The sequence below is a fragment of the Larus michahellis genome, chromosome 9 (assembly GCF_964199755.1).
Source record: "Larus michahellis chromosome 9, bLarMic1.1, whole genome shotgun sequence".
Taxonomy (NCBI): domain Eukaryota; kingdom Metazoa; phylum Chordata; class Aves; order Charadriiformes; family Laridae; genus Larus; species Larus michahellis.
The window spans coordinates 27,698,826-27,725,762 of NC_133904.1; the positions used below are offsets into that span (position 1 = coordinate 27,698,826).

Sequence of the window (26,937 nt, forward strand, 5' to 3'; positions counted from 1 at the left end):
TTTTTTTTTGTTGACACTGAACGGGGGAAATACTGAAGTTAGTGAAAACTTTGAAACTGTACTTTTTGCTGCATAAGCCTTTCACGTGCCTTTGTGTGTGACGGCAAGCCGAACTTCAAGTTGTTATTTCATAAAAACGCGTATCCAACGTGCTGAAGACTAGGTGATAGCAAGTAATTAAACTGATTGAATCTCTGTAAGTATCATATATTTGAGGCCTTAAAGGAACCCAGTCAGTGGCAGTGAGATGGCGGTGGGCAGTGTGGTGCGGTACCTTCAAGTCCCCTCCTGGCAGAGGCGTTCCTGCTGGTGGCGGGCTCCTGGGTCACGCGGGGATGTGTGACATTTCTGACAGCCTGTATGCGGAGTGCCAGCATCTTTCTCGAAACCTTCTCCATCTCCTTCTCTGTCAGAGTCTTCTCCAAGGGGCTTTGGCCTTCGGATAAAGACATCAGGCTGCCCACGTTGGAAACTTTGTGGATTGTGGGTTAGCAGACTGGATCCATCGGAGGTGGGAATTCCTGGTCTCAGAAAAAGTTAATTTTTTTGTCTTTAGAAGACACGGAGTCCTTACAGAAAGGCACAGTAAGAGCAGTGAGCCCCGTGCTGTACTCTTGCCCCCCCCCCCCTCCCCCCGGCCTGGTCTTTTCGGTAGGGACTGCCTTGCGTAGGTGCGCAGGACCACAGGCATTCACTCCGGTGGGTAAGGACAACAAGGCTTGAGGAATGTAAAGTGACTAACAGATTCCATGGAAATAATGGAAGAATGAAAGAAAAAGCCTACAAACTTTTATTTTTAGAATATTTTCAAAATGCTTTAATGGACACATGACTAATGTCACTTGCAGTTTGCTGTCTGTGCCGCAGGAAACACTGAAGTTGTTAGTGGCTGGTGCTCAATCTTAGCCTCCTTTTAATTACTAAATTGTTTAATATATTTGCATTATATGAGTCAGATGTGTAAATGTGTTTAGGCATACTTTACTAAAATAAATTGCGCAGCCAACAGCCCATAACAGCTGTGGAGAACTTGTTTAGAAATGAATTCTTTGTAGTTCACAGTTTGACCTAATAAAAATAACTGTTGCTTCAGACCAATTATTTTCGGCGGGGTCAGTCTGTCTGCTGTGACTGCGCATTCAGATTTCAGTGGTGATTTATTAAATATAATGGTCTGGGGAAGATGAGCACCGTTCTCTGAATAAATCGGTGTTAATTCAAAAGCATTTCTTCTTAGCGTGTTGTCAGCAGAGTACATGGGCTTGGATCAAAAGTTGGAAACCTTCATTAACTCGCTTTGGTGTTACCGCCTACCAAGTATTTTAAGACCTTATTTTACCTAACGCCTTTTATGTAAGAGTAGTTTGCCCAAGCAAAGCTCAATTCTTACTTTGTTTTCCCCCCATATTATAACCTGTAGCTTGTCATTAAGTTAACAGTGCATCTTGACTCCTGGAAGTGATTTTTTGCTAGAGATCTTACCTCAATTTTAGAGCACGGCCCTCTTCAGGAGTACACCCAAGAAAGTGGTGGGCATCCATAAGTGCCATACAATGACTTCTGTGGTCAGAAACACACTGGGGAACAGATTTGAGATATTTCCAAGACTAGTTACAAAATATACCTGAATCTGAATTTAATGTTAAAATAAATTAACCCTTCTAAAGATGAAAAATGTGAATACTGCAGGCGTTAGGTTTGTTCATTTCTTGCGTGTCCCCCTTTTCCTGTGAGTTTGTGGGAAGCTGACTTCAGATTTAATCTAAGTTGTGGGGTTTTTTTAAATATTTTTAAAAAAATCTGATTGGGACCTGGTATGAAATGGTGTGGGGTTTTTAAAGTGTTTAGTGTTGCTGAATGATTTCAGAAATTTCATACTTGGGCTGTCAAGATATTTTTCTCCTTAATGAATGATACTTGGCAGGACCGGGATTGCGGGGCTTTGAAGATGTGTGTAGTGGAGAAGCTCGTTCCTCACCGTGATTGCGTCTTGTCACCTGCTACTGCCTCCTTGCTTTGTTGAAGAACATACATTGGTAGTCTGAAAAATCATGTGAGAACTCGAATCTTTCCTAACTGAGGTGTCTGGGAGGGAAGGGGAAGTGGCTGGGTCAGATGCAGGGTAATAGATTTGTCGTGTATATATATATATATATATCTCTATATATATATAAAAAATAATGTGCGTAGGTGTGCATATATAATGCATATATGTATAGTGTGTGTCTGTATATACACATGCTATATATACAAACACATGCGTATAAATAGTATGCATATTTATATTTATGTGTAAAAATAATTTCCACTGAAATGATGCATCCTAAAATGTTACTGCAGCAATTTCCTCATCTATACAGGAAAAAACTGCTGAGTGGGTGGATGGCAAACTGCAGTACTTCTTGTTAAACATGTGGTACATGCCCTGACTGCTAAACTTAATATTTAAAGATCTGGAGAGGTATTTTTTTTTTCCTGTCTTAGAACTGGCCCCACGCATATTGCTATAGAGACAGGAACCTGTACTGCTTACAGCGTTCTGACGGCAGGAGGGGTTGGCTGCAAACCTAGTTTATCTCATTTCTTTATGCTTTTCAATTTATGATCATTCCTCGTTCCTTGAGCAGTCAGCCCAATTTAAAAGAATTAAATATATTTGATACTAACTATTTTGTAAGCGTCTCTGTTCCGTTGATCAGGCCGTGTGCATCTTGATGCCTACAGTGCAGTTGCTTCTCAAAGAGGCTGTAACTTGTATCTGGTGTCTGAGGGCTTCTCCCCCGCTTCCCAGTTACCAAAAAAAAATAAAAAAATTCTTTGAGACAACATAGCGGATAGTAAGTCAAAGTACATGCGTAATTCTCAGAACTGGCTTCAGCTGTTTTCAAGCTTATTTCTTAATTTACTTAAAATTAATTGAAAGACTGTTTCTCTGTGAGATCTTTGGGGGTTTTTGAAAAGTTGGTGTTTCAATAAAAGTACTGCGGGGTGCACGTGGCCGATTTCCTTCTGTACTCCAGTGCTCGGGGAATGGTGCAGTGTCGCTGTGGGACTGCAGGGAGAACTGCGCTGGTTTCCCTCGGTTCCTCTTCAGGCAGAGACTTGCTTTCCCTTCGTTTGGGTGTGAATATTTTCATGATATATGGTCAAAGAAATTGTATTAATTAACTGACACATATATAGGCAGGACTGTCAACACCATCTTTTAGTTATTCTTGTCAGTAATTGGAACAACTGCAGTTTAATAGATTGAAAAGCCAGAGGTGGAGGGAGGAGAAGCACCCCTGTGCAGGGGAAGGAGGTGAATAGAAAAGCCAATTAAACTATTGTGCTGCCCGTGTTTTAGGGATCCTGAAGAGAAATGTTGCGCATCCTTATTTGCTCCTGTTCGGTTTCTAGACTTGTGCCTTTACAGCCATATTTAAAACGCTGAAATGATTTAATTTGTTGAATGTTGAAATGATTGTTGCATTTCAGCTCCATGGCTTTGTGAATATGTTACTGGATTTGGGGGGGGTTCTGCTTTATGTCCCTCTGTGTCGACAGGGTCCTGCGCAGAGGTGCACGTCGGGCAGCCGCTGCCAGGCTTGGAGATGCTGAAGGTCAGAGCGATTCCTTCTGCTGCGAAACAGTTCCATTGGAGAGAGCTTTGCTACTGCTGACATCGTAAACCAGAGATTTTATCCCATAGTAGCAACATCTGTCCAACTTAAAATGGGAACTTGGCTTTGGATCAATGAGTTTTTAGAACACCGGTGTTGGGGAAAAAAAATCTCAGGAGTCTGAAGATGCTTACTGGTACTGATCCCTCCATGTTAACCTGTTTTCTGTCTCATTGAGCCTGGCATCTTTTCTTATACGAACGTGCCTATCAGTAGGAAAAAGTCTAATGTTAGAAAACATAAGCATTCTCCTGGAGAAGCTGGTGAATCATGGCATAGATAAGTGTACTCTTCTCTGGGTTAAAAACTGGCTGGATGGCCATGCCCAGAGAGTTGTGATTAATGGGGTGAAATCCTCTTGGCATCTGGTCACCAGTGGTGTCCCTCGGGGCTCGGTTTTGGGGCCACTTTTGTTTAATATCTTTATCGATGATCTGGATGAGGGGATTGAGTGCACCCTCAGTAAGTTTGCAGATAACATCAAACTAGGTGGGAGTGTTGATCTGCTTGAGGGTAGGAAGGCTCTACAGAGGGACCCGGACAGGCTGGATCGATGGGCCAAGGCCAACTGTATGAGGTTTAATAAGGCCAAGTGCCGGGTCCTGCATTTCGGTCACAACAACCCCAAGCAACGCTACAGGCTTGGGGCAGAGTGGCTGGAAAGCTGCCTGGCAGAAAAGGACCTGGGGGTGCTGGTGGACGGCCAGCTTAACGTGAGCCAGGAGTGTGCCCAGGTGGCCAAGAAGGCCAACAGCATTCTGTCTTGTATCAGGAATAGAGTGGCCAGCAGGAGCAGGGAAGTGATGGTGCCTCTGTACTCGGCACTGGTGAGGCCTCACCTCAAGTCCTGTGTTCAGTTCTGGGCCCCTCTGTACAAGAGGGACATTTTGGTGCTGGAGCGTGTCCAGAGGAGAGCTACCAGGCTGGTGAGGGGTCTGGAGACCAGGTCATATGAGGAGAGGCTGAGGGAGCTGGGCATGTTTAGCTTGAAGAAGAGGAGGCTGAGGGGAGACCTCATTGCCCTCTGCAACTACCTGAAAGGAGGTGGGAGAGAGGTGGGTGTTGGCCTCTTCTCCCAGGTGAACAATGACAGGACCAGAGGAAATGGTCTGAAGCTGCGGCAGGGGAGGTTTAGATTAGATATTAGGAAGAATGACTTTACTGAACGAGTGGTCAGGCACTGGAACGGCCTGCCCAGGGAGGTGATTGAGTCACTATCCCTAGAGGTGTTTAAGAAACGTCTAGATTTGGCACTTCAGGGCATGCTCTAGTGACAGAGATTGTAGGGGTTCGGGGGGTTTTTTTTGTGTGTGTATGGTTAGACTCAAAGGTCCTTTCCAACCATGAAGATTCTATGATTCTATAATATTTGTGATGCAGCTATATAGAGCTGTCTGCCTACATCTCTAGATGAAAATGGGAGACATGAATCGCACATCTCTGTAACTTTGAACGTTTTTCTTCTGGTGAGGCTGGCAGAGGCCTGGGGCTCTGGAAGTGCCCAAGACTTTCCAGGTCAGGCCAGAAAGGGTTTGTGAGACTTGAGAAAGTTTCCATGTAGCTTCACCCTGTTGTCACCTAGTGCTTTCGGTTCCTCCGACGTGGAGCAGATGCATAGAAGGAGGAACGTAAAAGCAGCTTGTTGGAGCAGAACAGCAAATCCTTTAACCGCAGCAAATCACTTAGAATCATAGAATCATAGAATTGTTGAGGTTGGAAGGGACCTTTAAGATCATCGAGTCCAACCTTTAGCCTACCCTGACAAGAGCCACTTCTAAACCATGTCCCTCAGTGCCCCATCTACTCTTTTTTTAAACACCTCCAGAGATGGTGAATCCACCACCTCCCTGGGCAACCTATTCCAATGTTTAATAACCCTTTCAGTGAAAAAATGTCTCCTAATATCTAATCTAAACCTCCCCTGACGTAACTTGAACCCGTTTCCCCTCGTCCTATCACTTGTCACCAGGGAGAAGAGGTCAGCCCCCATCTCTCTACAACCTCCTTTCAGGTAGTTGTAGAGGGTGATAAGGTCTCCCCTCAGCCTCCTCTTCTCCAGGCTAAACAACCCCAGCTCCCTCAGTCGTTCCTCATAAGGTTTGTCCTCCAGGCCCCTCACCAGCTTTGTAGCCCTTCTCTGGACACGCTCCAACACCTCAATGTCCCTCTTGTAGCGAGGGGCCCAAAACTGAACGCAGTACTCGAGGTGGGGCCTCACCAGTGCCGAGTACAGGGGGATGATCACTTCCCTAGTCCGGCTCACCACACTATTCCTGATACAGGCTAGGATGCTGTTGGCCTTCTTGGCCACCTGGGCACACTGCTGGCTCATATTCAGCCGGCTGTCAACCAACACCCCCAGGTCCTTTTCTGCCGGGCTGCTTTCAAGCCACTCTGCCCCAATCCTGTAGCTCTGCATGGGGTTGTTGTGTCCCAAGTGCAGGACCCGGCATTTGGCCTTGTTGAACCTCATACCATTGGTCTCAGCCCATCGGTCCAGCCTGTCCAGATCCCTCTGCAGAGCCAACCTACCCTCAAGCAGATCAACACGCCCGCCCAGTTTAGTGTCATCTGCGAACTTACTGAGGGTGCATTCAATCCCTTCATCCAGATCATTGATAAAGATATTAAAGAGAACCGGCCCCAGCACCGAACCCTGGGGGACACCACTTGTGACTGGACACCAACTGGATTTAACTCCATTTACCACCACTCTCTGGGCACGGCCATCCAGCCAGTTTTTTACCCAGCGAAGAGTACACCTGTCCAGGCCATGAGCAGCCAGTTTCTCCAGGAGAATGCTGTGGGAAACAGTGTCAAAAGCTTTGCAAAAATCCAAGTAGATAACATCCACAGCTTTTCCCTCATCCACTAAGTGGGTCACCTTATCATAGAAGGATATTAGGTTAGATAGGCATGACCTGCCCTTCACAAACCCATGCTGACTGGGCCTGATCACCCTGTTCTCCTGCACGTGCCGTGTAATGGCACTGAGGAGGATCTGTTCCATGACCTTCCCAGGCACCGAGGTCAGACTGACTGGCCTGTAGTTCCCCGGATCCTCCTTCCGGCCCTTCTTGTGGATGGGTGTCACATTTGCTAACCTCCAGTCAGCTGGGACCTCCCCGGTTGTCCAGGACTGCTCATAAATGATACCAAGTGGCCTGGCGAGCACCTCCGCCAGCTCTTTCAATACCCTTGGGTGGATCCCATCCGGCCCCATAGATTTGTGCACCTCCAGGTGCTGAAGCAGGTCCCTCACCATTTCCCTTTGGATTAGAGGGGCTTCATTCTGCTCCCCATCCCTGTCTTCTAGTTCAGGGGTCTGGGTGCTCAGGGAACAACTGGTCCTACTGCTGAAGACTGAGGCAAAGACTTCATTAAGTACCTCAGCCTTTTCCTCATCCTTGGTCACTATGTTGCCAGCCCCATCTACTAGAGGACAGAGATAATCCTTAGTCCTCTTCCTATTGCTAATATATTTATAGAAGCTTTTTTTGTTGTCCTTGACAACAGAAGCCAGGTTTAGCTCCAGCTGGGCTTTAGCCCTCCTGATTTTTTCCCTACATAGCTTAACTACCTCTTTGTAGTCGTCTTGAGTGGCCTGCCCTTCCTTCCAGAGGCCATAGATCCTCTTTTTTTCCCTAAGTTGTAACACTGGCTCCCTGTTTAGCCAGGCCGGCCTTTTTCCCCGACGGCTTGTCTTCTGGCACATGGGGACAGCCTGCTCCTGCGCCTTTAAGACTTCCTTCTTGAAAATCATCCAGGCTTCCTGGGCTCCTTTGCCCTGGAGGACTGCCTCCCAGGGGACTTTGTCAACCAGGCTCCTGAAAAGCCCAAAGTCCGCCCTCCGGAAGTCCAAGGTAGCAGTTCTGCTGACCCCTCTCCTTGCTTCTCGCAGAATTGAAAACTCTATCATTTCATGGTCACTGTTCCCAAGACAGCCTCCAACCTTCACATCCCCCACAAGACCTTCCCTATTTACAAACAACAGATCCAGCAGGGCACCTTCCCTAGTTGGCTCTCTCACTAGCTGTGTCAGGAAGTTATCCCCAGCACATTCCAGGAACCTTCTAGACTGTTCCCTCCCTGCTGTATTGTATTCCCAGCAGATGTCCGGCAAATTGAAGTCCCCCACGAGGACAAGAGCTCGCGATCTTGAGACTTCTCCCAGCCATTTATAGAATATTTCATCTGCCTCCTCATCCTGATTGGGCGGTCTATAACAGACTCCTACTACGATATCCGCCTTGTTAGCCCTGCCCCTGATTCTTACCCATAAACACTCAACCCCATTATCACCATCATTAAGTTCAAAGCATTCGTAACACTCCTTAACATACAGGGCCACACCCCCGCCTCTCCTTGCTTGCCTATCCTTCCTGAAGAGCCTATAGGCATCCATGGCAGCACTATAGCTATGTGAGTCATCCCACCACGTTTCTGTGATGGCGACTACATCATAGTTTCCCTGCTGCACAATGGCCTCCAGCTCGTCCTGCTTATTCCCCATGCTGCGTGCATTAGTGTAGATGCACTTCAGTTGGGTTAATTGTCCTGCCACTTTCTTGGGGGGACAGGCCCTGATTTGCACCTGGTCATTCTCGGACACTACTGTAGCTACCAAATTATCACTACTCCTTGTGTCTATGCTGCCACACAATTCACTATCCCCCACCATCGCTGGGGCAGGCTGAGCTTGTATGACTTGGCTGAGCATGTATTTTTCGGTTTTGTTTTTAACAACTTAAGGGCTGAAAAAAGAAGTTAAACCTAATTTGTGCAAACCGGTGAAAATCCAGTGGCATGTCTAGAAGTTAACTTTTACTCTGCTTAGTTTTCCCCCAAAAATTCATGTGGGAAGGCTAAGAAGAATTATGTTCAGACTAGTAGTTTGATGTTGCCATGGGCTCTGATACATCTTCCTGCTCGTGACTTTTTCTTCTTTGAACAACCATCAGGGGAAGCCCTATGGGAAATGCAGAGATGGTTTTAAAGCTTTATTGGAAGTATACATGCCTGTTATTGAGAAACCCATGACAATTTATTGTCATTCAGACCCCTCCCCACCCCGGGAAGGGGAATTGGGAAAAACAAGGAAACACGAGGGTGGAAAGAGAAACAGATTAAATAGAGTAAGACTAGATAATTAACATTAATAACACTAAAGAACCAGTATTGATCCCGATACCAATGTACAACACACAAGGACTGTCCCTAGCCCATTCCCCAGCAGAAGCCGGTCACTCCCCGCAGGGACAGCCAACGTGGGACCCTGCGAGTGCTGCGGCTGCGGGAGGAAGGGAAGGGCTCAGGGCTCCGGCACTGGGGCAAGGAGTGCTCAGGATGGCAGCCAGCAAGGGAGAGAGAAACTCCTCAGCAGACTTTCTAATGTCTATTGGATCTGCTGTTCATGGTATGAAATAACCCTGTTGGCAGCTTGGGGCAAGTGCCCGGGTCTCGCTCCTCCTCGTCCCCGCACCTGGGGAGCTCGGAAACACAGAGACCTTGAAACCTGCACCCCAGAGCTGTCTGTAAAGTAAATATTGTCACAAATTCAGACACTGGAGTCTTCTGAAAGTGCAGTTTTTCCAGGCATTAGAATAGAGCTTACTGAAAAGTAAAAGTACTTGAAAGAGAAGTTTATCAATCATGTGTCTCCCAAACCAGGACATTTCTGCTAGAACTGTGGCCGTGCGGGACTATGGGAGGAGAACATGTATTTTATAAGGCAGGTGACGGGCGGCAGAGGCATATGTGTGGACAGTGGGTATGTACCAGACAAGGTGGCGGCAGCTTGGTGTTCAAGTCGTACAAGGGAAAGAAGAGGCTCTCGGAGAAAAAGGAGGAGAAGCAGGAGGGGAGGGTTCAGCTGCTTTCCCCCACAAAGGGGGATCTGAGGCACCGGGATGGGCTCCCTCATGTGGGGCTCAGTGGAGCAGAGCCGGGCTGTGCCCGCCTTGGGGGCAGCCCTTCCTGGTCGTCAGCAGTCGAGAAGGACGTGGGGTGGAGGGAGAGGGCTCAGAAAGTCCGGGCACCTTTTGCGCTCTCCTCTGGAGCCATTTTCTGTGCTACCCAACTGCAGCTCCTGGCCTCCCTGACAGCGTGGGGCTGCCATGGCATTGAATAGAGCATGGCTGCAGGTGGAGGGAGGTCATCCTCCCCCTCTGCTCTGCCCTGGGGAGGCCACATCTGGAGTGCTGTGTCCAGTTCTGGGCTCCCCGGTTCAAGAGGGACAGGGAACTGCTGGAGAGGGGACAGCAAAGGGCTACCAAGGTGATGAGGGGATGGAGCACCTCTCTGCTGAGGAAAGGCTGAGAGCCCTGGGGCTGTTCAGCTGGAGAAGAGAAGGCTGAGAGGGGATCTCACCAATGCTCAGCAATATCTACAGAGTGGGTGTCAGGAGGATGGGGCCAGTCTCTTTTCAGTGGTGCCCAGGGACAGGACAAGAGGTAACGGGCACAAACTTGAGCATGGGAAGTTCCAACTCAACATGAGGAGGAACTTCTTTCCTGTGAGGGTGGCAGAGCCCTGGCACAGGCTGCCCAGAGAGGTGGTGGAGTCTCCGTCTCTGGAGACATTCCAAACCCCCCTGGATGTGTTCCTGTGCCACCTGCTGTGGGTGACCCTGCTCTGGCAGGGGGTTGGACTAGATCATCTCCAGAGGTCCCTTCCAACCTCTACAATTCTGTGATAAATGGTAGATGGTTTTAATCTTGATTGTGAACTTGCTTGTGGGAAAATACAGAAAAGCCCCCTGAATGGTCCCCAGAAGCTGTTTAACCTGTGCCAGTTAGCATAGGTCTTCAGCATTTAAAGGGTTTTAAACTTAAAAGCAGATGTCCAGTTTGGAGCTCCAGTTTGGAGCGTTTTCATAGCACTTGTCCAGGAGTAGCTGTGTCCTGGGCCAGGAGGATTCTGCAGAGAGCTGTAGTGCTGCTTTTGTCCCTCAGTCCCAGTTAATGGGGGATGAGTGGCAAAGCGATGTCATGTGAGGACAGAAAACGTCATACGTTTAGTGGGCCCTCCAAGGGGATCAGGTTATTTTTCCTGTATTTTTAAATGTGTAACTAAACTGTTATTTTGAAGTCTTAATTAAAGTAACAGAATAAGATACTGTGATTTTCTGTTTTCTCAGGAATAGTTTATGTAAAGTGTCGAATACATTTAGGCAATCTTTTCCCTGGGAACACGCAACTGATTTGCCACTGTCAGGAAGAAAATGGTATTTGATTTATTTTTTTTTTCTTCTCATGTGTGGATAGGTGATTCATTTCTCATATGGTTCTTCTTTTGCAAGTGAAAAGCTTTCGCCTATTTTTAGAGTACCTGGCCCTGCGACTTCCTTCGATTCCCTGTTTTGTCGGTTGGCTGCTTGATCGAGTAGCGTGTGCTGGGCACCAGGAGGAGTGCCAGGGATTCATATGTTTTAAAAAAAATAAGGTTCCTGCCACTGGGTTTTCTGTAAAAGCTTTAATTAGGTTGCTTGCAAATTCAATGAAAAATAAGTGGGAATAGAAGCAGCCACAGGAGAGTAGGTGTTTAGGCGCTGAAGGATATTTTTGGGGCCAGAAGTGGGCAGGAACTCCGCTTTCTGGGCGCGCATCGATTGACTTTAATTACCCAGTAGTGCTTGAGAATGACTAGTGGTGGCTTGAGTTGGCATTTATTTTACTGGGCAAAAGGGGATTTTAAGCATTCCTTTTGAAGAAGTGGCCCACTGATTGTCCTTAGCCTCGTTCTTTTATATTAGTAATGCTGCTGGTAATAAATGGGAGGTGCCGTCAGCTGCTGGGGGTGGGCAGGGCAGGGGGGCGGGGGCTGTAAAGGTGGTGAGGGGGGGACTGGCAGTGTTGGCTTGCTGTGTTTTTGAGGCAGTTTCTGTGTGATGGTGAACGCAAAAGCATTTGAGTGTATGAATCAAAAATAGTGGTATTTTCAGTCATGGTTATATTAGTTGCTGTCTAGTGTCTCTTTCCACTTACCTCTGAGGCCTTGGGCGCAGAGAAGGCGGGAGGTGGTGCTGGTGCTGAGGAGGCGGCTGAGGCCGCGCGCGGCATTGGCTGTGTGTGCAGGCCAGCCTGGCCGCCGGCGTGCAAATGCATAAGTTCTTTTAGTAAAAGACTTCTTTACACTAAAAGTGCATATTTTCTCTCTGCAGGAGTAGTGTATGTTAACACTTAGAGCATACAACCACTGTTGCCCTACACGGCAAATGCCTGTTCGGTGTTCAAGGAGCAGTTTCTGGGAAGTTTGTTGCCTGCGTTAACGCTGCTCGTGTGTAGCGTGGAACTCCTTCAAAGGAGTGGGAGAGAGCACCCCAGTTGTTTGTTAAAAGGGTGCATCTGGTTTTCAATTAGTCCTCAGCTCTCATCATCCTGTGTTATTTCGGTTCCTTGCCTGTGGTTATGGTAACAGCTTCAAATGCCCCAAACTATTTTTGGCAAACGTTTTCAATAACAATGATCAGAAGCGGCCATTATTCCCCAGTGATTTAGTCCCCAAAATAAACTTAATCGATGTAGGTTTCACCATTACGAAGATCCTATCAGAGTGTTATTAAATGTTATTGAAATGCTTAAATTTATAGAAATTCTGATGCTGGTTCTGTTCTTTATTGCTGAATAGCATGACAGGGTGTGGGCTTTTTTTGTGATAGAATTAAGCTGTCCTGATGAAGAGAAAAATTGTCGTGCGGTACAAAGGCTATCCTGAGATCTGTAGAACAAACATCTAAAACAGTGTTGTTCTGGTAATACATTAAAAGTTTTTTGTTTTTTTTTTTTTTCTTGCAAGGAGGGTCAATGTAGTTGAAGCCCTGCCTTCTCTTCCCTAGAAGCCTGCTCTGCCTGTGCACGCACGCGGTTAAATTCTGCGTTCCTGTTCCGTGGCTTGCCTGGCGCGCTCCCGGCCGCCAGCCCGGGCAGGTCACTGGGGGGGTCCCCAGGGGGGTCCCCGGTGGCTCCTGCGTGGCTGCAGCTGCTGCGGGGTTGGGGCAGCTGAGAGCTGCTGGGGGGGCGGCCGGGATTGGGTTGTTGATCGCGTCCCTCCGAGGACTGCGATTAGCGGCGTGCTACTCTCTGCTGCTCTGCTGCGGGAGACAGAGTGGTATTTGCGTTCCCATAGCATGTTGTAAAATGCATGAGATTTTGCTCATCCTCCTTGGAAATGAGAATAGGAAAATGAGAGCATCCCGAATCGGAAACTAATAGAAGAGCCTGCAGAAACCTGCGGCAATTTATGCTTTATTTTGCCTTCCTAGCTGTGGATTAGAAGGACTGATTTTTGCGATGGGCTTTTTCCATAATGGCATTCGTGTATTGTTTGGTCAGAGCTCGCACAGGAGGAAAACAGGCTGCTGAATTTAGTCACTGATCTCTATTAGCCGTGGCCTAAGGCTATGCTGAGATTTATATCCCATTTGTATTGTTGCAGCTCAAAAGAAGAATGTTCAGAGGATGACAAGTGTATTCTGAGTAGGTACGTTGTTTCATTTTCGTATGAAACCCATTTTTTTTTTCCTGCTTCCATTGGTCAGAAATGAGGTTAATAGGAAGAGAATATTGTGCAGTGCTGCAGTGTCCCTCTTAAGGTAGAACAATAGTGTCAGAAACAGTTCTTTAAAAACTAGCTGTTTTTATTAAATAAAGCTGCATTGTGCTGGTGTGCACAGTGCAGTCTTTTTCTCTCTCTTTTTTTTTTTTTAAACCATATACTGCAGTCAGCGCTTCCCTAACGAGGTGGCACTATTGTTGAGTGAGAAGGATAGAATCATCATACTGCTTTAGGCGACAGCAGGATTTAAAAGGAGATGCCTTCCAGCCCTGTTTTACAGATTGGAAGCACCGGTTTAAGGGCATTGGCAGAATCACTTCCTCGTTGCGAGCAGCAGCCACTGCTGTGGCAGTAGCGTGTGGAATGGAAGTCCTAGTTGGTAGTCTGTTATGGAAACGCTGTTTACTGTTATTGTAGTACCGTGGTGACAACATGCCATTGAAATGGAAAACGAGCTCTCCTGCTATCTGGAAATTCCCAGTTCCTGTGCTTAAAACATCCAGGTCATCGCCACTTTCTCCAGCATACATGTAAGTGAGAGAAATGAGGATAATAAGGTGGGATTGCTTTCGTGAGACTGCCCTGTGGCAAAATACCCTGTTATGTATTAAATGACATTGGCACTCGCAATTTTACCTTGTTTTCTCTGTAGACCTCCAGATTTTATCCTGGATGTTTCATGATGGATGTTGTGTCGAGTCTTTCCCTCTTTGTTGAAACATAGAGAAATTGTGCAGATTAAGCCATATTCGTAATGATATAGTATCTGTTCGTTTGAAAAGTTCGTGTTGCTGTTAATTTGTGGCGCTGATGTTGAATTGCCAAGTTAAGCTTTGAGGCAGGCTGTCTTTGTAGTGTACACGCTAACATTTCTCCTCCTGACTATTGCGCCTGGGAATGAAACATGGAATCACCTGCTGTATTGTCCTGCACTCGGGTTTGTGTGAGTTCTCCTACGGAAGAAATCGTCTTGCTCTGCTCGTGTTTGATTCTTGAAAGTCTCAGCCTTCATGCAAATTGAATGTCTTTTTACAAAGTTATGATAAACGCTTGAAACATAAATATAAATCATTCATAGCTGAGCACTTGTGTAGTTAGGCAGTTTGTCCGTGTAAAGTAGCTTCATGTTAAAGACTATTTTAATACACATGGAAACAATATGCCTTTGTCTTGCCAAACCTCGATGGAGCTTTTGTTCACCTTTTGTTGCTGTGAGTTCTGTGTTAGCATTTACAGGTGGCTTTTTTCCACCCCCCCATGAAATAAAGCTGAGCATAGGCTACCGAATGGCTTCTGCCTGTATTTAAGGGAGCAGCTCCTTTGAAAATGAGGAAGAGTTGCTTTAAAATGCACAAGTAGCAGCGTAGATGACTTCCCTGTCTGTAATTACTTTACGAAAGTATTCCAGCCTAATATCTGCAATATTAGTACTTGGAAGCTTGGGTTGCCTTTTTGCAGACAGGCTCTTGCTGCAGCTGCTGTAGGGACATGCTGTAAGAAATAAGTATTTACGAGTCCTCTAAATGTCGGGTTTTTTGGCTGTTGCAGAGAATTGCACTGCTCAGCATCGGAGCTGAAGCAATCCGGCGCCGTGCGCGTGGGCACTATTGTTCTCGGGGAAGAAGGCTGGGGTTGCAGGGGCGAACCTGGGCTGGGCAGCCTCCAACCGGGAGATGAATTTTCAGGGAAGTGGCTTCAGCCTTTTCACTCACTGGATGCATCACCTATGGTGAAGGCTACCAGAAATAAGCTATTTCCGATAAATTGCTACTTTTTAACAAAAAAAAAAATACTAAATACAAAAGGAAGTATAATGATTAAAAAAAAAAGAGTCGTGAGACTTGTGAACCTATTTCAGGAAGATGCTGGTTTTGGTGTTGTATGGTCTGTTTTTCTTTTTTAAACTGTAGTACATAAAAAATGTGAGAAAAATCAGCAATAGCCTACTCTGATCTATCTGCCGATGAAACTGAGCATTTCTTTTGTGTGTCGCCTTTAAATTGCTCATCCAGTGCTGTGTATGCTCCGGCTTTTACAATGGGGATGGTGTAGCTGATTATCTCAGTGTGTTGAAAGTATGAGAACAGGTTTAGTGACCGTGCCTACCTACGCGATGCCAAGATTATCTGGAGCATGAGAAATATGTGATCGGCAGCCCTAATTATCTTTTTATTCCGAGTCAGTGTATCCCAGTGTTTATGGAGATGTTTCTTCACTGGCACACAGTCCTGACATTAGCAGGACTTTCAAATCTAATGTTAAAATTATTCGTATACTGTATTATAAAGAATGAGAAACATCACAAAATGGCACCTATTTGATTACGCAGTATATATCAACTGATAAAAAAACCCTTCTAGTTTAGGTTGACCAGTAAAATAAGTGCTGGGATTAATTATCTTTATTGCAGAGATTACAGTAAGTTTGCTACTGTTTGATGTGGTCTGATGTTTTTCACGTATTTATAAGTTTTCTTTCACAACTAGTACTCTGCACCCTGGCAAAAAGCTCACGTTTCAAGCAAAAGATTCAGGAATAAGTGGCTTGTGAAACGAAACATGTATTGATGTGAAATAAATGACCACAAACCTCTTGAATTCACAGATGAACACTTCAATACTTGGTATTTTGGACCTGAAATATATAGAGGTAGAATTGAGTTTTTAGTCCCTTTCATACTTGATATAAATATTATACAATAGGTTTGTAATGTAATTTGGAATATAAAGTAGGGAGGTCTTAAAGGTGATTATTTATTTTTTTGGGGGTACTTAAAATGAAATTCCAATTTTTCAGTTTTTTTCAGTAAAGTTGACCTTTAACTTTAAAAGCTTCGCCCTGCTTATGATTTACAAGTAACTCACCTAGAGGTTAACCTGATTGTCAGGGCGCACAGATGTTATTAGTGCTTTAATTGGTCTGTGTGCCAGGTGCCGGAGCTCTGCCACAGTTTCCTTGGATGGAAGTGCCAGGGTGGGCAGTACCGGCACCTTTGGCTTCTTGGATGAAGCAGGTGCCGATGGACGAGGTGCCGCTGTGAAGCGGTGAGATGTGCTGCGGGCTGTGCCACCAGCCGAGGTGACACCAGGCAGCTCAGCTGTCCTCTGCACTTGAAAAGCTTGCTGTAGCTCCCGAGGTGGGGAATGAGTCCAGAGAGCTCATCCCAGGGAGTTGTCTGCTGCAGGAAACACGCCTGAAATAATGGACCTGCTGAAGCTGAGCTGATGACTTCGCAGGAGAAGACGTGGTTCCGTTATTGGGACGTCTGCTGCGTTCGCTGGGTCCGGTGCTGCCTTTCTGGCGATGGGCAGGAGTGGTAGGGTTCGTTGTCTATTGGCTGGTAGTTTGTTTCCCACCAGTTATTTATTAGGGATGTTTTCAGGATACCCTGACTGCAAGAGGTAACTTCACGTCATAGGGAGGGCGAAGGTCCCTCTGAAGGGGACTGGAGACATCCCCTGGCTTCTGGTGGAACTGGTCCAAAGGAGCTTGAGCTGTCCCCCAGGCCGATGGAGAGATCCAGTGACACTGCACAGGGAAATGAGAGCGGATTAGATGGGAGCACTGGCGTGTGACCGGTATCTGCAGGTGTGATGTAACCTGGCTTCGTGCGTGAGGCAGGAACGTGCCGATACGTGTGTGTGCACGTGCTTTCTCAGCCTGCTTTACGTTTTCTTCCACGACACTTACGGCGCTGGAGTTTAAAATACAGATTCATTTTGTCAAAATGAGTGTGAAAGCCACTTTGTGCTCCGCTCGTGAAATCCCATTTGTATTTGCGGTTGTGTTGACTATGTGGGGACCGACCCAGGTTACAATAGGTGACGTGGGCAGGTCAGGCTTCCCTTTCAGCAAGGGAATTGGAGGGAAGGACAAAATGAACAATGCTGGGTTGGAAAAGCGGTGTTCCCTGGCATCGTAGCTGCGTATTGATGGCCACACATTAAAAGCAAACAAAAGGCAGTGACTGCATGAGCAGAGGTTAAGAATTGGAGCTCTGCTGCAGAGAGCTGAGGAACCGTTCTGAATTTGGTTGCATAGAACAGCTTTGGGGTGTAAAGGAATATGCATACCAGTTATTGCTCACGGGCCACAGCATCTCATACGTTAAGAACTAAGAGGAGAATTCTTTCTTATTCACACGGGCAATGTCCTTCCTGTTGTTTTCTGAAGTTGCACACATCTTCCATTAACGTGAATGGAAGAAACGTTTGTGGAAACTCTGGAGATGAAAGTATCATGATGGACATCTCCAAAGAATTCAATAAAGCAAGGATACTGTTTTCAAAAATACTACAATATGTAATAGCATACTTATTATATAGCCTATGTCATGTAAGAGTGATTGTTAGCTGTTTTCTGAAAAGTTAAATGTTAAGTGTTTTTAGTCTCCAACATGCCATGTTTAAAAATAAGTAAAATAAAAAAAATTCTTAATGCAGAATAATCTGTTTGTAAACTTAGCGCCTTCTCTCCTTTTACATGGAATAGTGTGTTGATACTTTAAATGGAAACCATTCTTTGCATGTGTTTTCATAAAGAACTGACTAATGTTCGGAGAAAGAAACGAATATATCGCTATCAAAGAATTTGCAGTGCAGCCTGACTATCCCGAGTCATGTGGCTGTGAAATTTGTCCGATAGAAAACGCTTTGCAGTAATGGAAATCATTTACTGTGCAGAAAAGTAGAATGCATTCTTAATACTCTGGAGTAATTAGCATTAGTTTTAGCTGCTTATATAGGTTCTATAGGTTAATGCTTTTGTGTCTTCTTTCAAATCTCTGATTTGCTCTATAGCGAGCTCTTTGAGTTGATGCCATACAATGATGTATACTTAAACGGGAGAAGGTGCGGATGCGTAATTCATCTGACCATCCGTCTTAGTTCTGTTTTGTGAGACCACCCGATGTCTCTGCTCTGGTCATTTTTTAATAAAATCAACCCTTTTGTTGGGCCCTTGAGCATTTGACAGACCGCGTGGTATTCACACCAAACCAGGCTCACCTGTCTGGCAACGTTTCCCTTTTAAGCAATTGTTTCCCAGATATTTCAAATTTCAACACGTTGAAAGTCAATGTGCATGTCACCTCAAGTATTTTTTAAGCTAATCTGACAATGGGTGCAAAGAGATGAATTGGGCGCGTGGGGAATAGAAGGGGTTTGTGTCTTATAAATAGAAGACTGGTTTTCATCCCAGAAACTTTATATGTCGAGTTCTCATTGGCACCTCTTGATCTTACCCTTGCTTTTTAAATAGGTATTTCAACAGATTTTTCTAAGTTCAAAATGTGATATTTCATTGCAGTAATAAACGGGCAAAACCAGGGGAAACAACCCAAACCTGGTTGTCGTGAAGTCTCCCAGTGCTAGTGGTTTTCCTGGGCAGACCTTTGCGGATAATGCTGTGGGTTTACAGGCCCTCGGAATTACATTCTCCTCCCCATGTAGCGTCATGTTGCAATACTGACACTATGTTGGGACGTGCTAAAGCATCTTCACTGACTTGTCTTGAGTATGTCGCTCAGCTGATTCTGCCAGGATGTCACTTCTGCCAGTTTGTCATTTTTGGCATGATTTCCTTGTTATTGTGGAAAAATCTCGTTGTCAGATCGCTTGCTACTCACTGCCTTTTCTAGTGTTACGCAGTATTTTCTGTTGAAGTTTGGATGGCGGTATCTATGGATTTTCATAAAGTAGTTGGTGAATATTGGGGTTTTAAAATAACAGTCACTTGTTCGAAATGGTAATAGTGGGAATTGCAGTGTAATAACGTGTAGCAATAACACTAAAGTGGAAGTGCACATCTATATTATTGCTGTAATATTTTGTCCAGCAGTGACTGAGATTGTTGCAACATCTAAGTTGCAGAAAAGTGTTTTTTTCATGCGATGGACGAGTCACCCACACCTGTTACTTGGAATGATTTAAACTGTTTAGCATGTAGGGGAAGAATAATTTACGATTTAAAGTTATTAATGCCCCCTTACGTTCTCCCCAGGAGACTGTAATAAAGGACTGCGAAAACACCAGGGAGAAGTGACGTGGCAAGAGGAACAGGCGAGCAGGCCCGGGCAGCAGCCAGAGCAGGGGTTAATTCCCAAACCCGAATCTCTCTTGCTGGCGTTTAAGCTATCAGAATCATTCTGTACAGTAAGGGGAAAAAAGCCACACTCTGGAAAGGAGTTATTCCTAAATCCGGTTGAGGGATACAGTGGGATGTGTATTCTGTGAGTGAATCTTGGCTGTGCAGGTGCCACCTTAGACATATATAGCTTTTTGTCTCTGAGGAACCACTCTGCAAACTTAACAATTTCTATGTGGATGAAGACTAACTTTAAAGACACATCAGGTAGAGCCTGTAATGCGCTGGTGCGTGCAAAATGTTTGTCTTAAGTGTTTTGCAATGTATTCAGTATTCAGCTGCCGAGCTAAAATTATGGCTCGCCTTTTGAACACTTAAAAAGAAATATAAAAGGCGGAGAATAGGATGTGCCGTGTCAGTCCAGCCTAGACTGTGAAACCTGAGTGACTGTTGTGGTTTACCTTTTTGAACATCAAGGAAATAAAGTAGTTCTGCTTCTGCAGAAAAGCTACAAAGCGTGTGTATTTGCTTTGCTTTTTCTGTGCTTAACAGTAGGAATCAATAGGCTAACACCAACTTTGGCAAAAAGTCATTAGAGAACCGTTTCTAATTTAGCATCGTTAAACAATCTGAGTCTGCAAATTTAAGCTACAAATGGCTCAATGAATGTAAACCCTTTGTCAAATAGATAAATGTGGATGTGATGCTAAGGCTCCCAAAGAGACTAAATACTGTTAGGAACAAAAGCTTTATAGCAGTGACTGAGCCAAATATTGCTTTGTTTCTGTGGAAAACAAATTTGAATTAACCAGCGGGCTATAATTATGCTGCAAACAGCTTGAGACCTCTGGTAGTTTGGTTGTTTAAGAAGGAGGTTTGAGGAGGATATGTTCTGTGTGTGTATCCTTGGGGAAATGGCACTGGAGCGGTGGTTGGTGTTGCTCAGTCCTGCTGGCTTTGTGGGCCCTCCTTTTGCGCCGGCTTTGGTCACAGTGGGATACTGCTAGGAAAGGGTACACGAAGGTTCAAGTGATGTTGGGAATATCCTCATTTCTGTGTTGTGCTCCTTTCCACCGAGATCTGTTGGCCTTTGGAACAGTGATCGTGTCTTCAGTCAGCTGAGTGTTTCTCGTGGCCTCCATCGTTTCTGTCGGTGGCATGGGCTTGCACGCTTGGGCAGAATCGCTTGGTCAAGACAGTGATTTGAAACAGTGATTGAAAACTTTGCTTCTAGAATAGCTTAAGTAGGTTACCTTGAGCCTGACGGGTTGAACAAGGTTCAGCGTGTCCTTCGTGGATATAGGAACGCCTCTTTGTTTTTCAGTTTACGAAACTGTAAGCTTTGTTTTATGCCTTTCTCCTGGAGCGGAGACTTAGAAGAGCCCAGTATCAAGTTTCTAAACAAATGTTCAAGTGTTCTGCTGTTACTTCTGTATAGATTAGAAGGCTAATCTATAAACAAGGTCAGTTGTAAAAAGTGCGATATTTAAATATCAACATCAGGGCATTGCCCAAGGTGAGCAGCATTTGGCACAGGCTGCCGTAGCTACTTTTGAAAGCTGCACCCATGGCATTTTGAAGAAATGCAGTGACCTGATAAATGCAGAGTGTTTCTAGTTACGTTGTCAGCCTCTGGCTCATCTGTTAAAAATACAGCCTTTAAACTGTTTGGTGAACACAGTGACATCTGAAGCTGATAGCATGGGACGAGTGGTCATAATAAGAAAGAAAAAAACCCCGTGATTTGCAGCACTGATGCTTTGTGCGTCTCGGGTCATTGCGGTCCTGCCTCCGGCAGCAGCCGGGGTCGGTCCCCGTGTGCCCCCAAAGCAAGAGCTGAAGTTTGCCAAATGCCTTGGTTGGTCTGTTGGGAGAGCAGTTAACTTGCTGTGTCGCCCCATCTGAACAAAAATGCCCTCTTCTCTTTGTTTCTCTTCCAGCTGGAGTCATGGAGCTACTTTAAAATGTAAACATGCATTTCCTAGAGAAACTTTTGGCGGCATTTTTATAAGAAACCATTAACAGATTACAAAACTGGTTAGTTTTACTGGATTACTGATACCGCAAAGGAATTAAGTTAGAAACTCATGTTAAAAAATAAAAAGATGAGGTATTGTTTTAGGGGAGGACAAGTGTAAAAGTAACTCTTTACCAGAATAAAGAATGTCCTGAAGTTGTATGAGTGAAGGTACAGAATGGAAGAAATGTGAAATACCATGATTGTGTAATTTTTTTCAGCTGCATTATATTAATATTTGAATTTCTTAATAGAAGTATGATGAGATTTTCCTTTATGCAATGCTGCCATGTCGGTTATGCTTATTGAGCTCCTAGGTGGCTGTGTAATTTGTCGGGGAGTTCCTAAATTCATTACTTATGAAGCTGGAACATCTGTTAATAATGAGATGACAGTAAGATAGTCAATACTTAAATTATTTTTTGGCAGACTAAGCATACTAAAATACTTTTTGGCAGATTATGCATACAAAGTAAAGAATTACTCTGTCTAACAGTAAATGAAAGTTTCATTGTATTTCACCGGCCTTTTCATTAATATGTTCATTAGCAAAATACATGCATAGCTGCATGTAGAGGATAGCCCTGTAATATACCAGATTTTTTTTTGAGAGATCATAAAATAGTAAAGATTTGTCTTGTAATAAGAATATCTTAGTATGAAATTGAAATCCGGTCCTTTGTTTGCTGATAAATGCCAGAGTACTGGCACACCCCAGGAGTGATTTCTGAAGAGGCCGTTTACCAGTGACCAGAACACTTGCAGTCATGGTTCATTGAACAGCGATTTGACAGAGAAAATAAGGTTATAATCCTTTCAAAAACAAGCTATTGAGCTTCACCAAATTAAGAATTCACTGTCTGGCCAGTATGGCTCTGGCAAGCTTTTACTGAGTTATGTAAAGACTGTGGGTTTTAAATAAATCAGAGAACACGCGCTCTAAAATATCTGTAGCTGTAGGCTGATCTCCTGACGTTGTTTTCCAAGACTGTGCACTACGCTCTGACAATTTCAAACAGATCAATGCTTTACTGATGTGAATGAACAAATCCCCAAGAATATTCACAGTTGCCTTGTTTCTCTTGAGTCAGAAATGAGTTCAACTGCTTTGGAAGAAAATGCCGTAACAGAATGTTGTTTTATTCCATTCCTGACACTGAACTGTATGCAAAATGGCAACGCCATATTTGAGTATTTTAGTCGACGGTAAAACTTGTCTTAGTTTCTACAGGTCCTTGCTTTCATGGGTCACGTGGATGCCTCTGGACTCTTCTCACAGGTTAACATTTGCTAAGTGCTTTAGGAAGGCAGTTGCCTCTGTTCACTATGTTGTAATTCCAGCCATTTCCATAATACTCATTGATGTTTGCTGGAAGGTTCCAGTACCTAAAGCATCCTTTGAAGAAGGTGCAGTGGCAGCGGTGCCTCAGCAAGCCCTCGGCGGAGGGCTGGGAGCCCGAGGGCAGCTGCTGGCCCCGGCTCAGCCTCTGTGCTCTGGGCACACCGTCTGGGTGCACGTTTTGGTGCCTCCGTTCAAGTCCCTTCAGTAATTCACTGCAAGGAATCCACGGAGGTTGCGCACGGAACTGGGAGCAGCAATGGACAGAAGTCCTGTAAATACCTGGGTCGCTCTCTGTGTTTTCAACTTGCATGTTTAGCATCCTGAGCTCCTCAATGTTTGTGCCAGCCCCAATAGTCACCTCTGCCGCTTCTCCCTGTGCAGGGCCAGCAGTTAAACCTCGGGCTCGTGAAGACCCATTGAGATGACTTCCAGTCTTCTCTTCATTAACAGAAGTGAACTGTTCTTCTTGTTGCCCCACCATATTTTGTCCTGCATTGTGACAAGATTTAGGGAACTATATACCTGATAATATTTAAAAGCCACCGAACCTGTATCTTTCAAATGAATGAAATATTAAATAGTACTAGTAAATTACTCCAATTTCAACTCTGTTTTCTCCACCAGGGTGGTCATTAGCTATGGTTTTCCTCTGCCTGTGCTATGGAAAAAAAACCCCAAAAAACAAAAAAACAATTGAAACACAAACCCCCAAAACAACACAAAGCCCAAGAGTCAGTGGGGCTTCACATTAGCTTGGCGAGACTCTTGAACTATTGTTCTTTTTTTTTATTATTTCTTTTTTGTAGCTCAGCTTTTGGCTTACAGGCTTCTTTCTAGTTCTAAAGTAATTGCTAATTGCACAAATCGGTCAGGTACCTTTTAGTAGATGAACAAGATTAAAAATCATATCTTTAGAGAGAAAATAAATGAAAGCGAATCTAGTGGGCAGTCTTCTACAGAAAGGAAACTTACTTCTCTCTCTCTAGTGGTGAAAAGCAAAGCTATCTTCCTGCAAAATTGACAGGAAGCTAGGAAATGAAGATATTTAATTAACATCCACGTAATGCGCACTCCATATTTCATCGCTACCAAAACACCAGTTACAAGTTCTTGGAGGATTAACTTGAAGTCATGAGAAAAGCGGGTTTGGTTACAGCGGCTGGGGAAAACTGTGCTGTACTTGAAAGAATGGCGTGAGGTTGGACAGATGTCTGGCTGATGGCTTATTCGGTGGGAGCAGCTGATTAACCTCCGGGCCTTTCCCTGATCCCGGCAGTGTGGGAAGTGTCGAGCCACTCCTCTGCCTTGCTGCTGCCGTGTTCCTGCTCATTTCTCATCAAATCCCAGCCTTCCTGTGGTCCTGATCTTCTGTGTCCTCAGCCCCCTCCAGACCGGGCTGTGTGCTGAGCGCGGCATTAGCAGCACACATGGAGCGACTCCTTGAGATTTATCACATTATTATTGCAGTTTTAGCTGTCTCCTCCAACTTTTTTTTTTTATTTGTTTAACCCTGCTTAAAAATGCCACTGCTGCCCCTCTTGTTTAATGATTTCTATTGATCAGAACAGTAAAATTAATTAGAAAATTAATTCGCTTTCTCCTTTGGTAGTATGCTTAATTGTGATATACTGTACTTACAATAAAGTAAAAAAAAATTGGTATGTTTACCTTAATTTTTATCTAATTAATGATAGTGCTTAGCGGACCTATGTTAATGAACGTAAATAACACCTCCAGTAAGTGTCCAAACAAGACAGATGTACTTACTGTCTTTTTGTTGGGAGCGTGGTCGGATATAAAGCATGTTACCCGTCGGTTGTGGGGGTGAGTGGCAGAGCGGTCTCTGATATTCACTTTACAGCCCCCCAAGCAGCAGTCACACTCTGGGTTGTTGAAGGTTTCTTTGCAGGGCAGTATGAAATGACTCTGGCTGCGGTGAGGGTTTGCTGCTGCTTTGTGTGCCGGCATCAGCCCAGCGCCCGAGAGCCGGGCCACTGTCCCTTGGCCGTACAAAGACGGGGTTCTCTCGGTGCCTGAAAGATCAGCGCTGCAACTGGTACAAAGGCAATGACAAACTCATCATTTCTGGTGGCTCCGGGAATGTTCTTTCCCTCTCGGTGAATGTCACAAGGCTGGGATTTGGGGGATCAGTGCACTTCCGTCAGGTCTTACTGCTGACTGGCGTGGTCGCTCCTGCCAGAGCCAGCTCTGGAGGGCCACTTTCTGCATAGTTGGAGAGGGTGCTGGCATCTTCTGAAAGGGTTACACTGGAGGTAAAGAAGGTGGTGGATTTTGGGGAGTTGTTTTTGATATAAAGCAAAAGTCAATACAGGAATGATATAATTTGGTTATCTTTAAATAAGCGTATTCTCATAGTCATACGCAGCCAAGTTAATGTTTGAGACTAGAACTCTAACATTTATATTCTGGTGGATTTTCATAGTGTGGAAGTTGGCAATTTTTAATGTCTAATTCTACATACACGAGAAATAGTGAAAATCTCTTCTGCAGAAGAGCATCAAGTTGTGAGCTGCTGAGCTTGTACGTGTGAGATAGGTATTGGACAGGTGCTGTTATGTATTGGCAATCAGGTAGGGGAAAGAGCTGCCTGTGGCCACAGCTGGCATGTTGAATTCCTACTTTATTAAGTATTGTGAGCGCTTTGCAATGCCCTGGGTGCTCTCTGCTGGCTGTGCAGTGGTAAGGAGGCATCCCGTGCTCTCGAGGAGCTCTCGGGACACAGCTTGGGACGTGGTGTGTAACGTGGCCCGTTCAGAGGAACGCTGCCGTTACCTCCGCCAGGCTTGGGGGTCAGTGAACCATGGCTGAGGTCTTGGCCTTCATTCCTTAAACCTCCGAATATGCTGGCTGTGGGGAAATGTGTAGCATGGGGGATGTGGCAAATGTGACAAAAGCCCACGCTGAACAGCCAAGAAAATGGCTTCACGTGTACATTTCTTTTCCTGATGATTTTAAGTGATGTATACACCTTCTGTTTTCTTCTGAGTTTAGAAAAAGTCTTTTAAAAGCTCCTTCATACAATGGCTATCTGATCTGACATTTCAGGAAGATCTTTCCAGAGCAAATACAGCCAGGCTCACGCTAGTTGAATCTGCGGTTCCTTCCCACCCACGCTTAAAGTCTCCCCGCATTATATTACATTTCTTCTGAGGAAGACATGTGCAAATTTAGAGACTGGGTGTCCTTTGAAATTATGTTAGACTCTTTCCTTGATGTGACTGTATTAAAACTAAAACAAACAAAGGAGAAAAAAAAAAAAAAAAAACAAAAAAACCCCCAAAAACCAAAAAACCACCCCCAAAACCCCCTAGGACAAAGTGAAGAAAAATCTGCTGTGTCCTGAGCACTGCCTTGGTGCTGAGTTACGTCGCTGTTTGCGTTTGGTGGATGCCAAAGATAGTTTGGAGAGCACTTTTCTAAGGTACACCCTGTAAAACTTTTTAAAAATTACATTCTGGATTTGTATTATAAAATAGAGATAATTCTGTTTCAAAAATGCTGCAATTCTTGCATGCTGCAGTACGTCCACATTTGTTAATATTTTCAGGCGTCTGAGTAGGGGGTTGCGGTGTTAGAAGTCAAAGCTATTCAGATGTACTCGTGTTCCTGCAGTCTGTTGTGTCTGTGTGCGTAAAATCTCACCCTTTCAAATCCGTGTGCGCTGTTGAGTGGTGACTTTGCTTTGAATACGTGTTCCTGGCTGCCCTGATGTTCTCCTGGGTTTGAACAAGGGACATCAGTGCTAGCTAGTGTGGGAGTTTCAGAAACTGCGCTACGTAGCCCATGTACCCCAGGAAAGCAAGGGTAAATATTCAGGGGGGAAAAAAAAAAAAACAACCACCAAAAAAGCCCCCCCAAACTTTAAAAAAAAAAAAATTATGAAAATTCTTTTCCCGCAAATTCCAAATTTGTCCTTACATGGTGATCACAGTCAAAATGGAGCGGGGCGGGGGGAGCGGGAGAGGAGGAATTTAAGCACGTTCTTGTCACTTATTTAAAGTAATTTCTGAAACTAGCTTGGAGGCCAATGTGTTTTACCTGTGCGTTTAAAACTTAGAAAACTTTTTATATCTGAGATTTGCAGCAATTATGCCAAACTGCTATGAATCTTTTTTTGAAACGTGGAGTCTTTAGTAATAATGAAGATGCCCTCATCTGTGGTTTAACAGCTTATGTTTGCTAATTAATGTTGTGTATATATGCATTATACCGCTATGCATGCTGATAGGTAGTATGTTAGATCACGGAAATGACAG

The 26,937-nt window shown here is 44.8% G+C and overlaps 1 protein-coding gene across 24 annotated transcripts in view; it reads left to right on the top strand.

Moving 5' to 3' along the window:
- KLHL13 (kelch like family member 13) overlaps nt 1-26,937 on the top strand; it is an 89,545-nt gene that overhangs the window by 41,167 nt on the left and 21,441 nt on the right. The window contains exons 1-2 of one of the 24 annotated variants that reach the window (XM_074600173.1): nt 12,514-13,142; nt 13,635-13,747. The exons of 21 other annotated variants lie outside the window; for them this stretch is intronic. In XM_074600173.1, the coding sequence (XP_074456274.1) occupies nt 13,650-13,747 (98 nt within the window). In that variant the 5' untranslated portion in view covers nt 12,514-13,142; nt 13,635-13,649. Of the gene's footprint in view, nt 1-12,513; nt 13,143-13,197; nt 13,748-26,937 lie in introns of those variants that run through there. 2 more of the 24 variants (XM_074600195.1, XM_074600172.1) reach the window with 2 other exon arrangements.